Source organism: Mytilus californianus, unplaced genomic scaffold (assembly GCF_021869535.1).
Source record: "Mytilus californianus isolate M0D057914Y unplaced genomic scaffold, xbMytCali1.0.p SCAF_3, whole genome shotgun sequence".
Classification (NCBI taxonomy): Eukaryota; Metazoa; Mollusca; class Bivalvia; order Mytilida; family Mytilidae; genus Mytilus; species Mytilus californianus.
In genome coordinates this window covers 36058072-36085015 of record NW_026262679.1, presented here as the reverse complement: position 1 = coordinate 36085015, position 26944 = coordinate 36058072, and the positions used below count along the sequence as shown (strand labels likewise).

The 26944-nt window shown below is 32.9% G+C and overlaps 1 protein-coding gene across 9 annotated transcripts in view; it reads left to right on the top strand.

Moving 5' to 3' along the window:
* LOC127734454 (amyloid-beta A4 precursor protein-binding family A member 2-like) overlaps positions 1 to 13371 on the top strand; it is a 97700-nt gene extending 84329 nt beyond the window's left edge. For all 9 annotated transcript variants that reach the window (XM_052244337.1, XM_052244336.1, XM_052244333.1 and 6 more), the window contains 4 exons: positions 3199 to 3411; positions 5193 to 5312; positions 6181 to 6321; positions 7438 to 13371. In XM_052244337.1, the coding sequence (XP_052100297.1) occupies positions 3199 to 3411; positions 5193 to 5312; positions 6181 to 6321; positions 7438 to 7509 (546 nt within the window). In that variant the 3' untranslated portion in view covers positions 7510 to 13371. The remainder of the gene's footprint in view (positions 1 to 3198; positions 3412 to 5192; positions 5313 to 6180; positions 6322 to 7437) is intronic.
* The last annotated feature ends 13573 nt before the right edge of the window (positions 13372 to 26944 follow it).

The window sequence follows — 26944 nt, the reverse complement described above, 5'->3', positions numbered from 1 at the left end:
GGAACAAATTGAATGAATTGTTGTCTAACATTAAAATACAACATTTCATGGGATAGTTGGTAACATTCTGACATCAGGGAATATGTTCCTGTTATGCAATATTCTAATATTAATATCTAAGAGGTTTTTGTATTTTGCCTCTGTTATAGCACTTTTCCACAGTTGACATTGATTTAGCTTGTGAGAGAAACAAAATTCAAAATAATGCATAAACAGATGAGTGAACAAATAGATTATAGTAATGTCATTTATAAGAATTCCATCATAAGCTTGTGTTAGTGTTCTGCTCCGTTTCCAAAATTTTCAATGAAATTCAGCCTGCACAAAAAATTATTTCACAAAATCTATGCACAGAATTTTTATCTGTAAATTTGTATCTCCTAAAAGGGTTGATATATTAAGTTTTTTCCTCCAATAGTGAATAAAAAGATATGTAAAATTTAGTTTTTAACAAAATTGTTTATATCTGTGAACAAACTCAGGTTTTTGTCTTCACCCACAACAAGAATCACCAACATCACTGGCATCCTAAACTATTTGTGTAAAGCTTTATACTTAAGAAGGTAGAAGACCTAGATACTCCATACCTTGTATACAGATGTCTTATGTACTGAAGTTTTCCTCTGCCATATGTCCATTGTCCTTGACCTTATTTTCAACATTTAATGAATGCTTAAAAAACTTTTTTTTTATCACATGAATTCCTCACTTATTATGATAAATAGGATATTTTTTTATTTGGTATAACAGAATTCATCTGACAATGACCTCATTTTCATTGTTCATTGGTTAATGTTTAATTTTTCATGGTTAGGTTGGTTTTCTATTTGGTGTATGACATGATTGAAATGTGTATGTGTACGTCTATTGAAATGTGTACGTGTACGTCTATTGAAATGTGTACGTGTACGTCTATTGAAATGTGTACGTGTACGTCTGGCAGGGTTCATCTGAGCTTTACCTCACTTACATGGATCATTGATAATGTTAAGTTTATGTGATACTTGTAGTAAAACCATTATCTCAAAGACTTTCAACATAAATTCAACTGTGATCAATAAAGCACGAGAGACATGTCAGTGTGTACACTCTTGTTTTGATATTGCAAATGAAAAGGCTAGACTTGTTTTTGAAAGGGAGGGGGATGGGGGGACATACTCCAGTAAAGTAAATGCAATATTAAAAAAAATAATGAGTTGAATATTTTTAAGTTGCATAAAGTAATGATTTTTGGCATATCATTGTTTGCATACAAGAAATGATTGGAAAAAAAAACACTTATGAGAGACCTGAAGGTATTAAAAATATAAGGAAGTTTGAATTAAAAAAATCTGTTTAATTACATTACTTGGTAAAGTAGACAAAGCTTTTAGAATTTCTGCAATATTTTCCTCCACTGTTCAATTATTTAAAGTTTGATACAGTCATAAGTACATAAGTGGAAAAGCGTTTCTGATGTTCGTATTTCAATATTTCCAAAATCAGTTTAAAAAATATCAATCCATAATATGTCTTAATTTGATCAATTATTACTGATGAAAATGTAGATAATTTTCAAAACCTGATAGAAGACCTACAAATGGATTAGTTGTAAATTGTACATAAAAGAAAAAGGTGTCAAAATTTTGAAAGGCACTCCATTAATATTTTGAATAATTCATAAAGTTAATGGCAGAAACCATACAATTAAGTGACAATTTTTTCCCCATTTTCCCTGTTCATGCATCCTGCTATTACCACAGAACGGAAATAATTATGTTAGAAACGTATTTCTGTCGTTGGAGTTGTACCTCTCTAATGTATTTATGAAATGTGTGGTTCTTATCATTGAAGCACATTGACGCTAATTAAAATATCTGTCTCCTAGAGATTCTTAAGAAATTGAAAATTGACGTGTTTTGATGTCAACACGAAATAACACTATTGGTTTTGATAAACGATTTTGATCTTCACTGCAGACCAATTTGAGAAAATGATTTAGAGGTTAAAAGATTATTTAATGAAATTGTACTCTTATGGTTTTTTTCAAGAGTCAGTTATTTTTAGTGAACTAAATAGGAATACTATCTGATAACTGTTTGTTTAAATTTTCAAATTTGGTTTCTGACTCCAAGGCAAATAAAGCTTAATTGGAATGTAATCTGCCCTAATTGATTTTGTGAAATGCACTTTTAGCATTAAGGACTTGATGTTAAAAGACTAATGACATGCCTTGGCCAGATCTGTCATTATTAAGATGTTTTTGTTTGTTTACAGAAGTCTTTTCGATCTTTATGACTTCTCTTCCTTTTACTAGAGATTTAGTAGATTAATTGGATACAGAACATAATCTGCTTTTGATTTTCTTCTTTATTTAACATTCAATAATATTACTTGTCTGTGAATATTGGATGGAAAATCACAATAAAATTTCCTTTTAGCATTGAGATTATTGAATTATTCAACATGAGGATTTACATGAACAGCATGTTCTTTTGGATATTGTTTTTAATGTTCTTCATATAGAACTCTTTGAAATGTTTTTTTATTTTTATATGCACATCAAAGACGGGACATATAATGGTATACCAATGTCTGTCTGTCTGTCAGCACTGCATACATTAACTCAAATTTGCCTTAACCAATTGTCATGTAATTTTAACATAACATTAGATTTGACAGAAGAAAGCTCCCTTTCAATTTTTAAGTGGTATGGCTAATTTTTCCTAAAAACTCAAAGTAAATAGTAGAAAAGTTTGATGATATAACTCATTGACAAGCCATTGATTACCTTAAGTTTAACAATCAGCTGACTTACAGAACTAATGGTGCAAATTACAGTCAGTATTTTAGATAGATCAGGTGCCATTTGGGTTTATAAGCTGCTAGCTGACAGGCATAATAGTGCAAACTACAGTCGTTATTGTTGATCTCAGTAAAGTTTACAGGATAACAAATTCAGCAATTTTTCAGATGTTTTATTATTGCAATAAATGTAACAGGATAGGCTTTGCAAAAATTAAAACTCACATTTTAAATTTTGAAAACATCATTTGTATGAAACGTTTACTGAAATCCCAATAATTAAACTGATTTTTGTCCATCGTTCAACAATTCCAGTACTTTGTGCAACACTAAAATATTGATTTTGAATATTTATGAGTTTTCTAAATGAAAAATAAATTAAAACAATAAGTTAATTATTATTATCCATTTCAGGTGATAGTACCAAAGGTGAAAGGTGAAAGTTTAGGTGTAGTTATAGTAGAATCAGGTTGGGGATCAATGGTTCCTACAGTGGTAGTAGCTAACATGGCCCCCACTGGTCCAGCAGCTCGATGTGGCATGATGAATATTGGTGATCAAATTATTTCTGTCAATGGTGTCAGCTTGGTCGGCTTACCATTGTCATCATGTCAAAATTACATAAAGGTAAATTTCATTTCAAATATCAACAGGTTTGGTGTGTAGTTGAGAGAAATAGAAACATGCTTATGTTGAACAATATACTTAGACCATTGGTTTTGTACTGGATATTTTTTACTCTTATAATCCAGGGAGATGTGGGGTATATGTCAGTAAAACAACATTCTAACAATACAATAAATCTAGAAATCATCTGGGTCACAACAATAGTCAAAAGTCAACCATATATCAAGTTTTAAATGGCTCCTGGTCAAAATAAGTTTATAAGTTTACAACAAACCCAAAAGTACAACAGCAGAAATATCAAGGACTGAAGATGTAGCATTTTATCCATGCTTTAGCCATTGGCAGTCCAAGTAATATACTTCATTTCAATCATTATAAAAAAAATTCACTTCAAACTCTCTATTATAAGGCTACAAAATTAGACCTTTGGAGCCATATTAGATTAAAAAAAATCCAAAGATGTTGAAAAATTGTTGTCCTGGTTGAATGCTTGGAATGGATATTGTGCTTCTTGAAAGTGTCATGTTCGAGACAGCTTGATAGACACGGAATTCCTTATCTCTCTTCATCCCTCCAGCTATAGGAAATTGAAAAAAGAAAATATGTCAACAACTATCTGTGATGAATTAATGATATTTTTTATAGCAGTTACAATATTTGGGAAATAATTGTGGCAGAATGATTGTGATTTAACAAAAACAATGGTCATTTACTTTATCAGTAATGATGGTATTTGAGTTGATTGTAACATGTTAAAGCTGATTTTCTAATCAAATGGTTCATCATATAGTGGCATCAGATGGAAAAGGAATCTGTTTTGTCAAAAATAATCTGAGGCCATTATTTTTTTATTTTTTTACAATAAAATTCATAAAAAAAAATTGAATCTTAGTACTGAGGACATCAATTACTTTACTTCTGTTTAATATTTACATTACAAAAATCTTACAAAAATAATCAGTTATATCCTTAAAAAGTAGAAATTCCAAACGTCACTGTCTTTCATGATTGATGCCAGAACAAAAACATAATCTGATTTACCAACAAAATTATGAATTTCTGGAATAATTTCTGTTGAAAAGTAAGCTGAAAACGGAAACATCACTGCTGTTGGTCATGCTACATAACCTCACTCGCATTAACTTTATTTTAATTTGATGCTGATACTCTCTTCAACTATGAATGAGTTGTTTTGTCGTTTGAGCATTAAAGTCTGCTGGGAGCCTATAGTTCCTGGGTTTTTTTAATTGAAACTTTCATTTATATTTGACTATCACATTAGTTTTGTAACCAGAAATAAACATTCGAAATCTTCATGTCCTCAGCAACTAAAAATCGTAGCTTCTTAATATTTGGTACCAAGCTTCTGTGCGACACATTTTCAGATCTGTATGCTATCTACTTCTTATTGGGCCTCGGTGGCCGAGTGGTCTAAGTAGTTCTATTACTGTATCACTAGCTTGTCAACACTGAGGTTTTGAGTTGGAACCACGCACATGGCAGGTGTGATCGACTACAGTCTTTATTAACTAGGATTGTTAGTTTTCCTGCCGAAGGTCTATGTTCTCTCGGCCACTCCGGCTTCCTCCACGAATAAAAACTGACCGCCAAGAAATAGCCAACAATCAATCAATCAATCAACCTATCTACTTCTTGTTGCTAGATACATGTATGCTCTTCATATTAATGTAGTTAATTGATTAATTTTCATCACATTTTTCATAGCAACTACATAAGTGCCAACAGAGCTAGCTTTTAAAATCATATTATTTATTTTTCAGAGTTCAAAACAACAAACTGTTGTGAAGTTATCTGTTGTACCGTGTCCACCTGTTGTAGAAGTGTTAGTGAAACGACCTGATGTTAAATATCAGCTGGGATTCAGTGTACAGAATGGTGTGGTATGTAGTCAGGAAATGAATTATTTCATTCTGTATACAATTTTTAATCAAAGTTAACGTTTGATGGATTTGGCTATATTTTAAGGTCCTTTTTGGTCATAAAGCTCTTCAACTGTTTCTTTTCTTTTACATCCTTGGCTTGCAAATATTCAGCTTTGAGCATTCCTGATGAAGGTAAATCCAGAAAAGCCCCTAAAACGCATGAAATTTATAAAGTGCTGTTTTCATTTTTTAAGGAGATGAGGTATGATTACCAGTGAAACAACTAGCCTTAAAGACCAAAGAATGTAAATGGGAATATTCTCACATCTATTGACCTTTTACAATACTGACTGTAGTCAAAGACTCAAAACACGAGCTGAGCTATAAAACCAATCGTAAAAAATGTATAAGACAACTGTCTAATTTATTCATTTAAAATAGCAAAATGAAAACCATACTATAGACAACATTCTCATTGCCTAGGATAGTATTTGGCAGGATTACAACAGAAACTGTAAAAGAGTAACAATTTTATTTCAAATGGTCAATTCAACAATAATGTTGTCAAGAGCTATTGTAAAACAAAGAGTGTTAGACCAAAATTACTTGAATGAAACATAAGAAAAATTTGGGTAAAGTAACCTGAAGCAAGCTGTTTCACTAGATCAACATTGATTCCATTGCCTTACTCATGTTTAGATAGTTCTAGATAATCTTTGAATTGATCTGATCAGTTGCACAAGTATTTTTTTAATGCAAATATATTTGTGAGCATAAAACTCTTCCCTTGACCAGGGACAGTGGTGTAACAGCAAAAGAATTTCAAAATATAAAACATTTGGTGAAACTGTTATGGTTTGGCTTTCAATTTTTTTAAATATTTTAGATATGCAGTTTATTACGAGGAGGCATAGCTGAGCGAGGCGGTGTTCGAGTCGGACACAGAATTATAGAAATAAATAACCAAAGTGTTGTAGCAGTACCTCATGAAAAAATTGTCTCATTATTAGCTAATTCTGTTGGAGAGGTAAGTACAATTGTATATTCTGTAAGTAATTTCTTTTGCTGTCTTTCCAGTTAAACTGGTTTTAGTTGCATAATGACAAGTTACAGATGAACTTTGCAATTTGTAGTGGTTGAAGGCATTATGACCCTTAAAAGATAAGAAGATATGGTATGATTGCCAATGAGATATATCTCCACCAGAGACCAAAAGACATTAAAGTTAGCAAATGTAGGTCACTGTATGACCTTCAACAATGAGCAAAATCCATACCGCATAGCAAAAATAAAGGGCCCCAAAATGACTATGTAAAACAATTCAAACAAAAAAACTAACAAATATGATATACAGCAACAAACAACAACTACTGAATTACAGGCTTGGGACAGGCACATGTGGCCGGGTTAAACATGTTAGGGGAAGTCCAATGGTCCCCATAAACCAGGGACAGTGGTGTAACAGAACAACACAAAAACAAACTGTACAAAACAATAGATGAACAGAATGTGGCAGGGTTAAACATGTTTGAGGGCATCCAACCCTCCCTTAATCTGGGACAGTGGTGTAACAGCACAACATAAGAACAAACTGTAAAAATCAGTTGAAAAGTGCTGTACTCATCAGGCTGATACAAAGCACAAAATCAACTAACAAAAACACAAACGACATAAAGTACAGATCTGACAGTACTCAGAGTTGTTGAAAGCTAGTTGGAAGCCAATGACAACTAATAAAAAATAATGTATCTAAGACTAAAATATCAATCAGTACACATCCAACTTCTAATGGACTTAGTGTTAAGATGTCATTGACAGTTAGAGAAAAACATGACCTTGTGCAATTCCAAAATATAGGTATAGATAGATTGTAGGACCCTCTTAATGTTATGATTGGAGGCTTTTATATAACACCAACAAATCTAACTATAATATGAATTTACATGTGAAAATATAATATTAATAGAGAAATTATTTAATACTTTTATTTTTATATTATTCTTCCAAGAAAAGTATGATATATTTCATGTATTTACATAGTTTTATAATTGATCTGATCTCATGAACCCTAAATTCATGTCTTATATGCTTTTTAAACAAAGTTTTTTTTAAAGTTATTCATGATATAAATTTCTACTTTCAGATTCACATGAAGACAATGCCTACTTCTATATTTAGACTGTTGACTGGACAAGAAACCCCACATTATATGTAGTTCATATTATTTCATAAAACAACCATTTTCTATTTCATTCAAGTTCATATTTAGTCATTAAAAACCAACCATTTTATTTCATTCACTTTTTTGTCACAAAATATCATGAAGTTGATAGATAATAGATCCTGCATTTTTCTCTGTATTTGCTGTAACTTTAAGCTTCTTCTTTGTAAGCACGTTTATATCAAACAAAATGAAAATCATTTTTCAGTTTATATCATATGTTATGATTATCAAGAATGTGACATGCAACATCGTGTAAGATTTTCTGGTTTCCTGCATAGAGTAAAATAACTGTAAATTGCAGTATTATAATCTATTTGGCGAAGGAGTACAGCAAACTATCTCCAAAAGCTTTTTTTTTTTGGTTCGGAGCAGATAATAATTTACAATCCAATATAAGAAAATTGATTATTCATTTATTTAGTTGATTTGGTGTGTTTTTCACCGTCAAACAATAGTTTTTTATTTACAATCCAACCAGAGAATTATCAACATAGAGTCAAATCTGTAATGGTTGTGATGAGTTATGGTCAAGTATTTATGAACAGGTCAAAAACATGTAAGAACAGAGAGCTGTGCTATAGCAATATGTGAAGAGTTGAGCAGAGTGATTCAGGCTATGAGGCATAAGGAAGGACAATATTTAAGTTTTTAGGGTTATTTTGAAACTTGGATGAAACTCTGTATGAACCATAGATAATAATCTTAGCAAATTTAATAAAATAATAATGTTCAAGTAATTTATTTTCTGAAAACCAGAACAATCCTTTATCAATGGAATGTAAATATATTAAGTATAAAAAATAGTTTTACTTTGCCAGTCTATGTGCAGTGGACATTATTTTCATTATGACTGATGTCAACAAATTAATTTTGAGGTATATTCTAACTCAAATTACAGAATATTCATGTCTACCATAGACAACAAAAAACATGGTGAAAAAATGACAAAGTTTTTTGATATCATCATATACAAAATGAATTTATTCTTAACAGCAAGATATTAAACAAATAAAATGAACAAAGAATGAGGCTGACAAAAATTTTTAATGTTTCCGTACTTAAGATTTTTATATTAGCAAAAAAAAAATCTTGTATTTCTTTCTTGATTCTTAAATTGATACATGTAATGTATTTTACACCTTTAAAATTTTTACTCAACCTATCCAAACTTCATGATATTTTTGTGACATTTCTATGATCTGAACAGTTAATGTAATGTGTTCTGTTGAATATTTGGTGAGGTTTGAGAGTGCATAGTTTCTAGTTTATCTAAATTAAGAAATTTATAAACCAAGCCAACTCCTATTTTTTTCCCTCAATATGATCTGGTCACAAGTCATCATAGATAACCACCAATATTAAATTTGTCAGTAAACATTATGGCTTTGCAATAGTATGTTCCACTCATATAAATAATAGAAAAGCAGGTTAAACATTATCTACAAATATCATGATTATGGGAAATGGTGATGAGTTTTTTGGAAGCTTTAAAAGTTTAATCATATATATTGCTTGTTATGATTTAATACTGACTGAAGCAATCCATGAAATTGAAACTTCCTGAAATATAATTAATAATAATCTTGATAGGTTGGAGATACAGAGTAAGATGGCACATCAATTTGTTTTAATAACTTCAGTATTTTTTGACAGCATTAAAATACCTCTATTCTGACACGGCATTGTGATACAGTGCTTTATGACACTTCTGTGTTTTCTTACTGGCCACAACTTTCATAGAAGCAAGACTTAGGTGTGCAGTTTCCAGCAACAATTTTTAAAGTTTTTAATTAAGTTGCATAGGCGAGACATATCTTTGTGTTTTAAACAATTCACATTCATACCTAAATTAACTTTGCCCATCAGCCAAGTTCCTGAATTGATAAGAAATGATTTATGGTTGTGTTGTGACAAATTGTTTGTTTTCAGTTTATGATACAAAATAATGCTGCTTTTAATTAGTAGAAATCTACAAATGTATCCAAAGTTACATGATACAAATGCTTTAATGCCAAATATTGTTTTGATTTGTGTATTTTTACAGTGCTTTTGTGACGTTTTTGTTCATATTTTATTTCTTCGCAATGATGTTTAGTAAAATATTACACTTTTTTATTACTATTGTAATAAGGGAATTTGTACTGTAGTTGATCATGTGATCACTAAAGATTACTATTGTAATAAGGGAATTTGTACTGTAGTTGATCATGTGATCACTAAAGATTACATAATTTATTACATAATTTCACTGTAAACTTGAAATAATAACATATAATTTGAATATTGCAATACAATATGTACAGTGCATGGACATAAGTATTTGTCACTTGCCATTTTTCACATTATATTTCTATACCGATAAAATCATGTTTTTTCAACAAGTTATTAGGGGACATTTCTGGTAGGATTTTATTGGACTTTGCACAGACTGAAGTAGAATTCTCACACAAATTTGGGTATATTTTTTAATTTATTGATGATAAAAACTCAATTTTTTTTTGTCTGAAAATTTGCTAAATATTTCAACCAATTTAAATAGTAAAAAAATATTATGTGTGTTCACATCATTAAAGAAGGAAAACAACTGAAGACAAATTATGACCAAATAAAAAAATTGTAAGTGATGATACTTATGTGCATGGACTGTATATAAATGCATCTAACAGCCAAATTTTGATAAGGTACACAATTCTGTCATTACCACAGGTTTGAAAATGGTACAAGTACCTTAAATTTAAAAAAAAAAATGTATTTTTAAAACATGTAAAATAAGACATTTATAAAAGTTATTTTTTTTTAAAAAGGATTTCTTCCCAGAAAAATAGATTATTGCTAAGTCTTTTTAAAAAAAATTTACAAACTAAAACTTTCTTGCTTAAGTAGAGCAACAATTTAAGGATATTGGATGAACCTTTTTTTGGATCAAAATGAAGAGAACTGCATTATATGTGTATAATTAATCATATGATGTTATGTATAGCTGTAAACAAACAAAAAAGTGTTTTAACTATTAAAAACTGAATAATTGGTTTTTTACCTAAGTATAATGTAATATGTATGTGGTAACTGCTGTGAAGCAGACTGTGATGTACAATATGTGTGCCAGTGTTGTATTCTTTACCATGCATTTTATATGTACTTAAAGGGCCAGATAATGGCAAATACCATAACACTCTAGATGTGGCAATCTTTATAAAATGCTAGATTAAAAAATGACAAAAACTGAGTACTGAAAATTCAGAAATTTTTGTGATGTTTTTTTATTGTGAAAATAGCGACGACATAAAATCTTGCATCTTAAATTTTGATAGCATTATTTGCATGCAGCTTTTCTTGAAACTGTTCAACAAAGGCAATAATAAATGCAAGCAGTAATTTCTGAATTTACAGTCATTTTTGTACCTCTGTGTATTCTAGTTTCTTTTTATCAATTTGTTTTTATAACAGTGCTTAAAGTTAAGGGATTTGAATTTGGTAGGGGGAGGTAATTATTGGAATTTTTATGAATCAGAAAAACAGACAATTTGCTGCTGAACAGCTGTCTACTGCCTGAGACATTGTTGTGTCTGATTTAAAATAATATCTGTGATAACCCATATTTGTGCAATTTGATTGATATTATTTTGATTGTTAAAAGATAAGCCATACAAAAAGAAAAGTATGCAATTAGTGCTAGCCATAAACACTGAAAAAAACTTTAAATCTTTCTCTTTGAAATCTTACTGGTAAGTGAATTTTATATTACTTCATTTGAATAGTATGAATTAATAGAGATCTGGGATAAATGTCAATGAGTACATTGAAGGTGTTCAATCAGGGACATACATCCTCACTATTTGAAAAGCTTTTAATGTCCCTGGCCTGTCTCTTAACAAGATGTGAATATACAAATAAACGACAATACATTGTATATAACATTAAAATATTTGTTTTTGCTTTGATAAGTATATAAAATAAAAGTATGATATGAGAATTTAGTGATTTTCCTTTAACATTTTGATAAAAAAAAAGTTTTAACTGTCCAAAGAAATAAGAGGCTCTACAAAAGCTTTAACCAACAAGGTTGAATTGCTTATAGTTTAATTAAGTCCTAAGTGTGATTTTGATACATATTAATAAATAAAAACAGATTTAGGATAGATTATGTTTTGAAATAGTTCTGTACATGTACTTCAATAGATTTCAAAATCTAGAATTCTGCATTATAATCTATTGCATATTAAAATATGTAAAAAAAATAATAAACCAGTTGTATGCTAAAAATATAAATTTTATTTTATTTTCTACAAATATTAGATATAAGCTATTATTTTATATTATGTGTAACTTTTATGTTTTAATAGCAATATATTTGTATTTTCTGTTTAATTTAATGTGATTATCTCCCTTTCTCTGTTTATATCTGTCTAAATCACAACAATGTTTTCCATCATGTATATGTTATATTGTGATATGATTTAATATATTCTAGTCTAATGAATGTGATGTATGAAAGGTTACAAGATTTCTTTTTAACTTGAGCAGAAAATCTGTTCACAGCATTGTTACAGTTCATTTTGTATTGACCAGTCAAATGCATGTAGTATATTTAAAAAATATGCTACTTCATGTATGTATTGCCAATATTAAGTTAATATTTCAAGGTATCGGTATTGAATTGACATTATAATGTCATAAAAAAACAGGATGGAATAAAGTTATTTACAAAACTTTGATAAACTTCAGATTTACTCTAAAAAAAAATGGAAATTGCATATAATTAGAATGTTTCCATTATCTGTTTATATATGCATCTTAATTTTCATGTTGTATGTACATTATACCACTGCATTGAATGTGATAGCAAATTTCTCCATTTGAGACAGTTAAATTGTTGAGATGGTAAAAATCATATCATAAGAAATACAGTGCTGGAATCTTTTTCTCTTATGATTTTAAGACAATATGTAGGCAAAACTTATAACCTTTTGTATTTTTTCTGAGAGATGCATCATGGTTGCCTTTAGTGACTTCTTAATAACAAAATCAGGGGAACACAAGACAATCATAATTCAATTGGTACAGATACCTTGTCTTGTTTAGAACTGTTTGTGGTTCTTTTGAAGGTTAAGAAATGCATTGTGATTCTGTCTTCAAAAAACCTTTTATTCTTATAGCTCAAATGATGACCACTGTGATCCTGCATGTAGTGTTAGGAAATATATGAAACCATTTCTGTGTGTCTACATTGAGGTTGTATCTTTATTTGTTTGGTATGTTATCAGCTTATAAGTAATGCATTTTCCAAATTTTCTGTTTATATGAAAATTATTTTAAAATGGGCATACAATACATTTTTGTTAAATTCATTTTTTTTTCAGCATGAATAGAATGAATGATACAGGTGCATAGATTAAGAATGATTAAACAAGGAAATGTTTAAGCTTGATGGACAGAAAAATGAATGCTCTTTTTATGGCTTCTCCAAAAAATATAAACATGGCATATATAGTTGATACAATAGATAAGTTTGTTCAGTATGAAAAGAATGACTGATCCAGATGCAAAGAATGAGAATGATAAAACAAGGAAATTATTTTGCTTCTTGTGGATAGGAAGTTATATTTGTAACTGCTGGCATACAAATATTGCATATTATATGACCGAAACATATAACAGCAAGAGATCTTTGAAAACAAATCTGAAAACTACAATGTTCCAGTATGTAATAGTGATATTTACTTAAAAATACATTTCTGATATATGTGTAACATTCCAGGGATGCTTTACATGTGTTTGTGTGGTGAATGCTTGGATTGTGCTATTATTTAACATGTTTTATCTTTTGAAATAAAGTCAATTGTCAAACTACAATTTAGTGTGGATCCTGTGATATTTTCTGTTAAGTTGTTAGTGAGGTTTTCACATCAATAAGTGTTTATAGTCTTCCATCATAAACTTTTTCAATAACATCTCTACTGAAATTCTTGGGTAATCAAGACCAAAATAAACATTACATGTCCATTTTAACAATGTTTTTCCTCTTTCTATTGTGTTTACGAGAACAATGTCTACAATTAAGAATGTTTATCATTCCTTTGCCAGGGAATTACAATTGGGAAAACAATCCCTACATTTACTAGTACTATATATATGAAAATAAAGAGATGTGGTATGATTGCCAATGAGACAACTACCCACTAAGGACAAAAGAATGAGGATGTAACAACTATAAGTGTATAGCCTTCAACAATGTTAAAAACCCATACAGTTTGGAAAGCTATAAAAGGATCCTGCATGACAAAATGTGAAACAATTAAAAAAAAAAAAGCCTTATTAATGCTAAAAACAAAAAAAACATAATGCAGAACGAAATTAACAATGACCACTGAATTACAGGCTCCTGACTTGGGACAGGAACTTGTAAAATGTGGTAGGGTTAAACATGTTTGTGAGTGTTCAACCCATCTGTAAAGCCATACATATTTCGATAAGTTTTAAATATTTTAAAAAACTCAAATGTAAGTAAGGATTGCATGGATAGTACTGTGGATTCATTATTATTCGTTGGATACCAATTTTCGTGGATTTCGTGGGTACAGGGGAACCACGAATTTAAAAGTTCAACGAAATACAAATTTTCTATATGAATATATGTAGACTTTGGCAAAACCACGAAATCAAATATCAACGAAATTGGAAGTTTATCTCAAACCACGAAAATTGGTACCCACGAAAATAAATGAATCTACAGTATCTAAATTTACTGGCTCTATAAACTTAACAGGTAGTAATTCAGTCAGAATTGTTGTATTTAAAGGATACTCAAATATTTAAAGACCTCCATAATTTGAATTTAGGTTCTCTGTACATCATTGAAGACCTCCTGAAATATTTCCGGAACCTCCAAAAATAGTCATAGAAGATTTCTATAGATATGATATATATGTTAGATTTAATTATATATTATAGTATAAAATTATAGATTGAAAAGCAAAATGATATTCATTCCCTTTATTCCATCGCTGCATTTGCAAGTATAAAGACAGAACACTGAATAAACCACATCTGTTGACAAACACACTATTTATTTGTTATATTCATTCTTGCATACATTGAAGATGGAATAAAAACCATCTATATTAACAACATTTCTTCTCGTTCCGTATAAATAATAACTAATGCGAGAATGAAATAAAGCACATGACAAAACTTTTATTTTGGCCTTTTAAATGTTGTTAATGCAAGGTCAGCATAAACCACATGAAAACAGTTCGGTCTATAGAGTTACAGATTAAAGTTATTACAACATATATCATTCACATTCATGAGACTTTAGAGACACTACATGGTTGGTTCCCCATATTTACCATATACACATGGACTAAAGTAGGATTCTGTAGATCATTGTTGTCTCAGTTTTCCACACATAATACTATAGAAGGACTATTACTCATAATTGCGAAGCGCTTGCATCTATCTACTGTAAATTCAGAAATTATTGCGTGCATTTATTATTGCGATTTTTCAAGAATGGACAAAAATGCGAAATTATTTTTTTGCGATATCACGAAAATCTGCATACAGATATATGTAACAGACATCAGAATGCGAGTTCTTATTATTGCGATAGTCACCCAGTCGCATTATTCGCATTAATAAAAACCTCGCAATAATTTCCGAATTTACAGTATATCTTACAAACGAAGGCCCAAAAGTACAATTTTATAATGTCTTTTATTCTATTCTTATACCTGTCTGTATGATGAAGTGGCAACAAAAAACGTGCAATATGATAATGTCTTTTATTCCAGCCTTGCATCTATCTGTACCATATAAGCATTTGTAAGTATAAAGAGGGAACACCGAATAAACCAAATTCATTATGGATTTCATCTTTCAAAAGATTGTAGTTGAAATTAACAGAATACACCAATATGAAACCAATAGGTGGGAGGACTGAATAACAGACATTGTGATGTTGTACATGTGCTATATTCCTTCCTCAATAATATGATACAGACAGAAATGAAGATGGAATAATCATAATATTGCAGTTTATTCCCACTTATATGTCAAGTAGGTGGGACACGAGGAGGTTACAATAGGGCATGGTTGATTCCCATCTTTGTCAAGAAGGCAGAACTGTTCCAGTAAAAAACTGTTGTTTCCATTATGTCAAATGATTGAACTGTATGCTAAAACTATAGGCCATAGTTGATTCCTACACATAGCAGGTATGTGGGACTATAGGAGAGTACCATAGGACATGATCGATTCCCTCTGATGTCAAGTAGGAGGATACCAGACATAGTGTATAGTTGATTCTCATGTTCATGGCCTGGGTGTAACATAAGTCATTTGTTTTCTTTTATGTAAGTCTGTATTCTTATATCTTTTGTTTAACTTGACTTTGATTCAACAAAAGGTGAAAGGCCGAATCCGAAATTATTGCTTTATTTTGCTCCATATTTGTCATTTGTGGTGCCACAAAGGTCAAAAGGTCGAGGTAATTTGATTTTTTCTATATTTGTCTTTTTGTCACAAAGGTAAAAGGTCAAGGTCATTTGTTTTCTTTGCGTTTCTACGGCGTCTTTGCGTTACCCCCCCCCCCCCCTTTCCCCCCAAAAAAAAATCCAAACCTTTTTTTGATTAAACCCCGAAAGAAAACACTTGTAAGAGGTTAAGATTAATGAGTTAAATGAATATATAAATATTTGTCTAGGAAATAGTTTTAATAATATGATAAAAGTCACTTATATATGAATCCTGTGTAATGAATATTGTTTTAAAACGCTTGCCTTGATCGAATTTACAATGGAATCCTATTAACAAACTCTAAACATCAAATTATATTTGAGGCAATAGTGCAGGGTCCGTAATTGGTAAGGTCAGATTAAAACATTTTAAAGGTGCTTTCATATTACAATCATAAATGTTGATAAAGTTAAACATTTTAGCGATACAGTCGTTCTGGTTGAGTCTATTATTTGGGAGAGTCCAAGATAGAGAATATAAAGCCGTGTTTGTAGTAATTGTGTTAGTGTTAGGCACAGTCACGTCTCAGTCATTACAACTGAACGGACGTGCTGGGTCAGCTCTCCTTTACCCGCTATCTTCGATGAGGGTTTACAGTTAGATGGATCAACGACTTACTACTTTCGATGACAGAAACCAATCCAACGCTGTACAGACTACGTTAGGCTATAATCCGCGTAGGGGCAAATTCCCGCGTCAAAATACACTCCAAAACCCATTATGGATGGGGGAGTGGTATGCCGAGTGACGTCCGAGGGCTGTATCCTAGGTGTTAGATGATTGACCACCATTTCACTGTCTCACGACTTTGGTCCTGATAATGCTTCCTGTCATCGTTAATACTACGTCCGAGACTCATCTACCAGTACTCCATCATCGAGGTTAGCGGGCTGCCAAGCTGACCAATCTGGCCCTGAAATCAGCCGTTGTGAAGACATAACATCAAAATAGTCAACAAAAGAAAAAACCAAAACAACTCACAAAACCAAGATGGCGGCCTACCAAAATGACGTCCACCACCTGTTCCTGACCGATGGCACAAAATTATTTAAACGCTCACCAAACGCCTTCGGGCACCGAGCCGACCGTGCAAGGGCTGTATAGCCAGTCAAGGTCGTTAAAAACTTCCATTTGTTGTATTGTGTTAGTCGGATGGTGCACGTAAACAAACCAATACTATTATTCTGAAGAAGAATAAGAAGCATCGTTCCTGGATAAGATTAAAGAAACAGTGTTTACAAAAGTACTTACTAGTTAATAAAGAAGTAGCTGCTGAAGAACCATTGGTGTCAGAGTCGAGCCATGGCTGTAGCATAAAGTTTTGGTTGGAGTAAAGGCATTGGCTCCAGCTTGAAGCAGTGGCTCATTTAAAGGGCGTTGGCTTCAGATTGACGCATTGGACCATTTTAAGAGCATTGACTTTAAAGATCAATTAAGATAATTGATTAAAAGAAAAGCAGTACACCACATAAAAAAGCAGAGTAATAAGACATCTTCTAGGCATCCATTGTTCACCGCTCAAACCTTGTCATTAAGCCGTTGATGTCCGTCGTTTATCTAAGGGTGACCAAACCACTATTTCATTCGATTTCAAGCTCTACCAGTTATTTAGCTCTTGATGTATCCGGAGAAATAACTGGTTTTATAACCAAAGTGACCTCGGAATAATTCAGACACAGCATGGGGATATCATTCAAAATCCATAGCGTTTCAGTGTTGGGGCAGATCGAAACATACTAACCCCTTAAGTGTCGCATGTGTATGTTCCGTTTATCGCCATAAAGACTGCCAATAAAGGAGCGCGACAGACAGAACAGACAGCACAGAGGACATAAACCACAAAGGAAGAAGACAGAACAGAAACGATGCCGATGCCAGCGGTATCACCTTTACAGAGAACAAATTCGTCAAACGAGACAATGCCGCAACCCGAATTCTACCGAGTTACCTAGCCACGGGAAGTTTCGGAGTGAAATTAATCTCATAAATATAATGTAAAAAGTGAATGGAGCGATTTCAAGTCTCCTTTTGATGCCTGTGTGGTGATTAACAAGTGGGATGACCAGGACAGATGTATTTTTTTAGCCACGGCGCTAAGAGGACAGGCCCGGCGCGTTTTGGGAGACCTATCCGATGATGGAGTATGGTACATTGATTAAAGCGTTAGAGGAGCGGTTTTCGCCCCCGAACCCGACGATCTGTACAGAGTAGAAGAGAGGCGAAAGATACTGAAGGGATATTCAAACTCACAAGTCGAAAACAACTGATAAAGTAGAGATGAAGCAGAAACGTCAGAAAGCTAATGAAAGTCTGTCCGGGCTTGTACAGTCAATAAGACGTCTGGTGATTAAAGCCTACCCAAACACCAAGCAAGGTTAGAGAAACTTTGGCGGGGGATTATTTTCTATAAAGCAATCCAGACCCGAGAACCTCAACCAAACAATATGCCTCACGTTGAATTTAAATACGTTGTTATAAAGCAGAAAGAAAGTACAACATCGGCGGAGGTCATCTGCGGGGCACATGTGTCGCTGAATAGAAAACTGAAGATTCAAGAAAGAATATGCTTAATGGAAGCCTTGTTAGCTTAGATTGACACACTTCAGAAGGATCTGGATAATTGTAAAATTGAAATATTCGAAAGTGGAATTAGCAAACCATGGTGGAAAATCAAATTGCTGTGCTTCAACTGTGGGAAGAGTGAATGTCGATCGCCTAAAATCAATATGCAAAGACAACTCATAGTAGAGGCGGGATGTCTCAGCCATTGTATTTTAACAGTCTACAAAAACGGATGGAAGGAAGAAATTTTAGCATAGGAGCCAATGATTGTTACATGAAAGCTGGGGCATATGTTGACCTAATAGTGAACGGCCACACTACAAAATTCTTAGTAGACACCGGTGCTACAGTGATGTTATTGTCGCATGAGCTGTTTTACCGAATCCCTCGAAAATATCGCCCAGAATTAAACCAATAAGACAGATGATAATGCCATCAAGTGGTACCGAACTGAAGATTGCTGGAAAAGGGAAATTCAGCTTAAAGATAGGCAAAGAAAAGTTTGAAGTAGAGGCCTTTGTTTCCGACCTATCGATCGAAGGAATATTTGGCCTCGACTTTATAAAATGTAAAATTGCTATATAGACTTTTAGAAAGAAACGTTAAGAAATTTTTTTGATTCGAGCGTCACTGATGAGTCTTTTATGGCGCAAATACAAAATTTCAATCCTGGTATCTATGATGAGTTTATTTTACAGAAATTGTGCTTATCCGATGAAATTTTCGGGAAAGATAAGGTGTTATAGAATCTCAGCAGCCAAGGACATCAGCATACCACCAGGGACTGAAGCGCTATCCAATGGGAAAATTATCGACTTCGATGCTTCAAAGGATAGAATACAGAGATAGGAATAATCGAACCATGTGAAAAATTTGTAGAAAGAGACATCACTTTACTAGCAAAAATTCTAGTTAAGGCACGTGGGCACGTTCCAATACAACTACTCAATGTATCGAATGGTATTTAAGTACTAGTAATCACGGCTGGGAGTGTTGTTGGGGAAATAAGCCCAGTTGCAAACATAATTTAAGTCTCCGGATAGACCGACAGCTGCAACGAACACAAATCCTTGCACAAGGAGTTGCAAAACCTTGTCGACAAAGCTGGGACTTATTTGGCCAAGGAACAAAAGCAAGCAATGACAAAGGTTAGACAGGAGCATAAATTACTTTTTGCACAGTCAAGCCAGGAACTCGGTTGTACGAGTATTGTGCGTCACAAAATAAACACTGGCTCAACCCTGTCTGTTAAACAGCCAGCTCGAAGAACACCGGTGGTAATGCGAAAGAAATAGATCGCCACATCGATGTCATGTGGAGGTAGGAGTCATAGGGCCAGGACAAGGTCCATGGTCATCTGGAGTCGTTCTTGTCAAAAAGAAGGACGCATTCTGCTTGAACCTTCTGACAATTCTATCTTTAACCAGCGATAGTGCAGGTGCTGTATCTGTCGAACTAATTTGTGCCATAGTAGTTGTTCCAGTAGCACTGGTGGTAACGCATTCTGTATCCGTTGGTGAAGAGTAGAACAGTGGTAGTTGCTGAGACATTACATAACCTCAGAGTCAGTTCTCAAGGAGTTAAGAAGCTTCTTCTGATGGGGCATTAAAGGCGTTGGTGTGATTGCTTTACCCTACCCTGTAGCAGAAAAATAGATACAATGTACCAGTCGGCTTCTATTACGGTTCTTCAATCACACCTGAAAGTGTCCTGGGACTTTGCCTTCCCTATTCACTGGTTGTCTTGTATTGTCGTACACGATTTGGAGTGTCTCCTTCGTCCATGTTTCGGGTATTCACTCCTGCTTGAATCATAAGGGCATTGTTCACGTAAGCTTTCTTCACACTTGCCATAATGTGCCTGTCCTACTCCTTTTCTGACTGGAATCTAGTCTTGCCGATCGGGGATCTCCATCTTGGTGTTTTCTTTGTGTTTGTCATGATCTGCAAAAAAGAACAAAATTGTATTTAAATATAAGACCTGGTGCATTGATGATAATTGATTTTAACGTTTCGAAGGCTTGTTGGCATTCTTCAGTACACAGATATGCTCGGCCTTTTTCTGTTGGCTTGTGCAGGTATTTTGCAATGGCTGCAAGTTGTCAATATACCTTCGGTTGCATCCACATAGACCGAGAAAAGAGCGCAGCTCACTCACTTCCTTTGGTTCTGGCCATTTGAAATGACGTCTATCTTCTCGGGGGTATGTGGCAACTCCAGTCTTGCTTACTACATGTCCTAAAAAGGAAACTGATTTGGCGAAAAGGGGACACTTTTTCGGTTTCAATTTCAATCCGGCTTTTTTAAGTCGTTCAAATACTTTTTTTTATATTATCTACGATCTCTGTGTAAGTCATGCCTATTACGATAATGTCGTCCCATTGTAACCCAGCCATTACTGGTCGAAATTGACATTTTTTGGAATTTCAAAAGACCCCATCTTGTGACCATTTTTTTTGGGGCGGTCACTGTCTTCTACTTCTACTTGCCAGCAACCCGAGCAGATGCCTAGCGTCGTAAACCACATGTTCAAGTCAAGCTGCTCTATGCTGTTGTCTATGCGAGGTAGCTTATGCTCGTTCTTGACCGTCATGTCAATTAAACGACGATAGTCGACGCAAAAACGAGTTTACCAGGTGGATGTGAATGAGAACGAGGTCTGAAAAGAGTGATACAAAGGACCAAAAACCGGCCATGGAGGCCTAGCAATGGAATTTGCTTATTATATAAGTCAAAAGATAACATTATTTTAGTTAAACTTTGTTCTGTGAGAGGGCTACTAAGGACTATTTCTTAAAATGATAATATATAGACAATTCAGTTTGTAGATTTGGAAAAGGATTCCAATATAAGTTATGATATTTTCAGTGTTTTATTATCCCCTTATACTATCTATGTATGTCCATTTGATGGGGACGTTCCATCCGAGGTATCGTGTATCTATTATTAATATAGAAATTAACTGAGAAATTGATCTATCATTGCAGGAGAAGCATGAAAAAAGGTTAAGGTAATGTAAACGCTATCGGACAGACAAATAGAGTTTCAGTTCAGTTTCAGTTTCGTATATTTCCACTATTAACAGTGGAGCACTACCTAGGGTATCATGTCAAAGACCATGTACACTTGTTTGAAATAAAAGTACCTGCATCCATTCAAAATGAAAAATATCTATGTAAAACTTAACTACTTTTAAGAGTAATCATACTTAAAGGTTTAAACTGTCAGCGGCATCATTTTACAAAAAGCTGTGCATCTCACACACATGAAAATGTTCATTATATAGAGTTGCTGCACTGCACATCGCGAGAAATTTTAAATAAAACATGTTGATTGTATATGTAGGTGGGTGGGATTGAAAGCAAATCAGAACGTATATGCATGTATGTATCAATGATACGATGTGGAAGACAGCGTTTTTCTTTGCATGTTAATTAAGGTTTATGACCCCTTCTGTTGGCCTGTGTATTACGAAATTTTCAAAGTGCTACAATGTCAAAACAATAAAAGTGACATGCTGTTTTGTACATATACAAAAGGGAAACGTTGTTCAAAGCAATACTGTTAAATGTTTCATTGCATTTAATAGAAAATGGGGATTTGGTGGCAAATAAAGCCAAGATTTTTAACCCACAGACTTTATTACAGAGATTTTCGTTATAAAATAATAAATATAGATTACCAACTTGTTTGCCCACGATGTGCTAGCGTCGAGTCCTAAACATCCTTTACAATCCAAAAAATCTCGTGCTGAGTCACTAAAGTCGAACGCACCCTAGAAGGTGTACTTGAATAAGTCCATCATTATACTTGTTTTAACCAATATCTTTATTTATATACTTGTTTTAGGAAATCTTGCTAGCACTGCATACAATAATCCTCTATCTATTAAGCACCGAATCATCAAATATACGAGTGCAAGAGGAAAGCCTGTGGATTTTTTATAAAATCTCCAGAAACAACATAATGGTACATTATCCTTAATTTTATAAGAGTTTAGTATCTGCGGTCGAGGCTTTCATATTTTGATCTGCAGTTGTATCTTCTCTGTTTGGCATAATCCGGTCTTTGCGTCTTTCTTAGTATTCATTTTGCTGCGATCGTTTTAAGACCCCTCTTTTGATTTTAAGTTCGTTATTTCTTTCTTGAGGTGCCCATTAAGCTTCTATATTCTATGTGCTGTTCTTCGTTGTTGTTCATTTGTTCGTTCCATATGGCTGTACCCTTTGGTTTCACCTTAATTAGAATAATTTTGCAGATCAAATTAAACGCACCTATATTCAAACGGACATGCATGTACATCTTACAATGTTTTCCGAGTAAAGTTAACTATTAGTCACTGAAATGATCATCTAATCACCTAAGTGTTGGGGCTCTATTACATTCACCTTGTCCGTCCGTCCGTTCGTCCAACAAATATTTCCGTCATACTTTTCTCATGTACTACTGAACAGAGTGGCTTCATGTTTGGCCATCAGCATGACAGTGATGAGTTGTACACGTGTGAGCTGTCAGACACCCAATTCATATAATTTGTCGATACTTTGATTTATTTTTTTTAATATTTTGAGTGAACTTAAAACTTTTCGTCAAGTTTTTGTCAAGTACTACTGAACCGAATGACTTCATATAAAAATAAGGAGATGTGGTATGATTGCCAATGAGACAACTATCAACCCAAGTTCAAATGAAGTGGGTGTAAGCAATAATAGGCAACCTACGGCCTTCAACAATGAGAAAACCCCCATACCATATAGTCGGCTATAAAAGGCCCTGACATGAAAAATATGAAACAACTTTACAGTGATGACTGATGAGTCGTAATCAGTGAGGACTTTTCGAATATGTCGAACACCAATCAGTCCCATTTGCCTGTCATGACTACAGGTGCAAACTTGTTAAGTCATGAATTTAAAGCCATAAACATTGGGTTAAGGACAACTAATATAAGCCAGATAAACTTTTGCAAATGGTCGACGATTTTATGTGTTTCACGGAATTTCACACATGTTTCAAGGAAGACGAAAGAATAACAAACATTGATTAGTGTAATAGCAAATGCTTTAAAATTACGCAAATTTTGTCCGAAATATTTATCTTTACCCAAAATGACATGTATTGGTCGCTTACACCTGTTTTTATGATCATTTTAAAAGTATTGCAGCCTTATGTATAGTTAAATATCTGTATGTGCTTATTTAGACACGAGTTATGATACCGAGCCAAGGGTTTACCATACAATTCCTTGATGGAACCAGAGACACATGTCTCTAATGGAGTTAGTAGATGTAGTTCATCTTTTTAATGAAGGGGAAAATCCTATAACTATGGATCTTAAAGATGAAACCTCATGAATTCCAATGAAAAAAAATCTACGATGAGAAAATATTCAAAGTTTATAGAGATACTTACCATCACTGGCAAATTGTCCCCGATAACAGTATATTTAAGAAAAATCCAGAAACGTTGTATTAATTTATATATATTCAGTCAGGATTCATCTTCGTCAAAATTATCTCTCCATTACGCCACGGTAAAAATGGAAACCATTGAAGTGATGACGCGCTGTCAATTTAGCTCTTAAAAACCGATAAATTTATCCACATACCATCATTACGATCCTTATATGCCAGTTGTATTTTAAAAGACAAATATATCTACTAGCTATTGAGCATTATTTAATGTACTTTTATGCATTTGGTCAACTTAAAACTATTGTCTGATCGGTTGTCCGGGGGGGATTTTCGAAAGTTCAAACATAATTTAAAAAATTCTAATTAAATATTTCGTCGAAGGGCAGACTCAAAATTTTCAGAGGTTGAAGACTAATTACCCTAGATAACACACACAAAAAATGAAGTTTTTTTGAAGTTATGCAGTTTTAAGATCCACTTGAAAAGTCTGTCGTCAAGTACTTTTAGTAAAAATTTGTTATTAGAGCACACCTACTCTGTTGTTATGACTCATTAGAAAGGTATTTCACTTGACCCATTTATTTCATTTTTTAGAACTGTAAATTTTTAATGCTATCCTATCAACCTGGAGCCTATACATATAGAAATAATAGAATCTGAAGCGAGATGATGTATCAAATATTTTTTCTTTTTTACATTTTCAAGACAGAATGGTCAACTCAAACACACCAGAACATGAAAAGGTGTACTCCGCTTTCTCTTTTCGATGAAATTATTGCCCATTTTGGGGATTTCCCCAAAAAACTGTCGCCGGGGGCAGAGATGCAAATAATGCTTTAAAAAGATCAATCTATTATCTTTTTTGGAATTTTTTTCGGCGGAATTGATGCTTATGCACAAAAAGATCCACATGTATTTGCACCTACCATAATCGACTGTTTTGTGAAAATTTGTCTATAATTTAAAAGTTTACAAATATCTCGAAGCTCCATACCATAATTTAAGTAAAAACACATACATAAGATGCATAAAACTGATTTTCTGCCTGTATTTATACGGGATTGTTAGTTCGAGTACATTTTATACTTGTTAAGAATGTCAGTGTTGTGCATTGCATGGTGTACTATAAAAAATATGGCAATTGATATGTGAGAAATGCCTTCTTTTAGCACTATAGTATGAAATTGGTTGGACCCTTTCGTTTTTCAATATATAAACTAACGTTCACACACACACACCTTAAATTTATGTATGACAAACCCTTGATGACAGACTAATGAATATGGTCAATCTTGAAAATGTATTCGTTCATAATATGTATACATATTTACATTTATATAGATACCCGGTATGTCATTTGTGGTTTTGTTTTCTGTATAGGAAATTTTGTCTTCAATCAATATCTTAGTGTATTATTTACCTTTTAAAATCCGTCTTGTCATCCAATTATTAGAAGTTGAGACTTATAACCTATAACGACAATACGATAGACGAAACATTCATCTATCAAAACATAACTTTCAATCATAGAACGAATAAAAAGATAACGATTTCAAAAGCCCTTCTGACAACATATCATCTCTACAATGACATTTTTTTCTTCACTTTAAAGGGACACTAGCTATGAATTAGACAAAAAAATAAAACATGATTTTTGTTTTGTTTCAAACATTAATAAAACCGAAATATAGAAATAGTAGTTCACTATTATCAGTCAAATTGTTTCAATTTCGCCAAAATAAGATAGAAAAAAACAGCGCTGTATTATTGACTTGCAAGTCAATAATTTAACTCATTTGAATCCGTATGCATGCAACATTTTGATTTTACCTTTATTTGAAATGGTGCGCATGTGTTCATTCATTAAAATGAAAAGAATGTCAACATTGAAAAGTGAAAGAAGGGAGCCATCAAGAAAAAACATTTCGTTGACTGATCTGGCCCACAAAAATAATCATTCTTCTACAGGTAAAACGCTGATTTACACGTATACAATGTATTTTAACCTATAACATGAATTCAAACAGACCTAGAAAAATCCGATTGCACATTCTCGTTATCTATTTCTATTTATGTTTATATCGGGTTATATGACCGTCGGCAGACTTCGGACGTCATCTCGATGGATAATTAGATAGAGTCTGGTCTACAATACGTACGAAATGCTGATACATTATGGAGAGCCCGTGCATTGTTAATTGTTTCTTTTGGACTTTTTGTAATTTTGATATAAGCTTTAGTATGTTCAAAATAAGATATGAGAATTTTGGTCAAATAGGTGAACATGAATTTAACAGCTAATGCCCATTTAAACAAATAAGATAAGATAAGATAATCTTTATTTCAGACTCAAAATGAATTACTTTTTGTTGTTATAGAAATCAAGATTTGTGACAAAATTAACATAAACAGATAGAAAAAAAACAACACAAAACAAGATAAACAGATTATTAAAAAGTAGAAAGCAAACGTCTGTGTATATATACAACATAAATAGATTCAAAGTTTCATTTTTTATATCAAGCAACATATGTAATGTATTACATTATCAAATAATTTGTTTTTGTCTTATTAATGTTTAAAGTCAATCAATATTCACTTATCACCATGGTTTTCTAAATTGTTCAGACTCTTTTTTAGAGTGGCCTTTACACTGACTTTCAGCTAAAATTATCATAGCAGGTCATTAGCAAACTGGAGAGATTTTTTGAAAAGATAAAAGAAAAGTGTGTGGGCAACAGTCTTGATCCATATCTGATATGTAAGATGATGGAAATTGGCTCCTTTACCCAAAATAATCTGATTCTCCTCTTAACAGCGCAAAACGCAGCTGTGAAACACAACTTCTTACATTAAGTCACGAATTACCCAGTAACCTTCATAACGGCATATAAACAGATCTTATAATTTTAGACTTCTCCAAGGCATTTGACA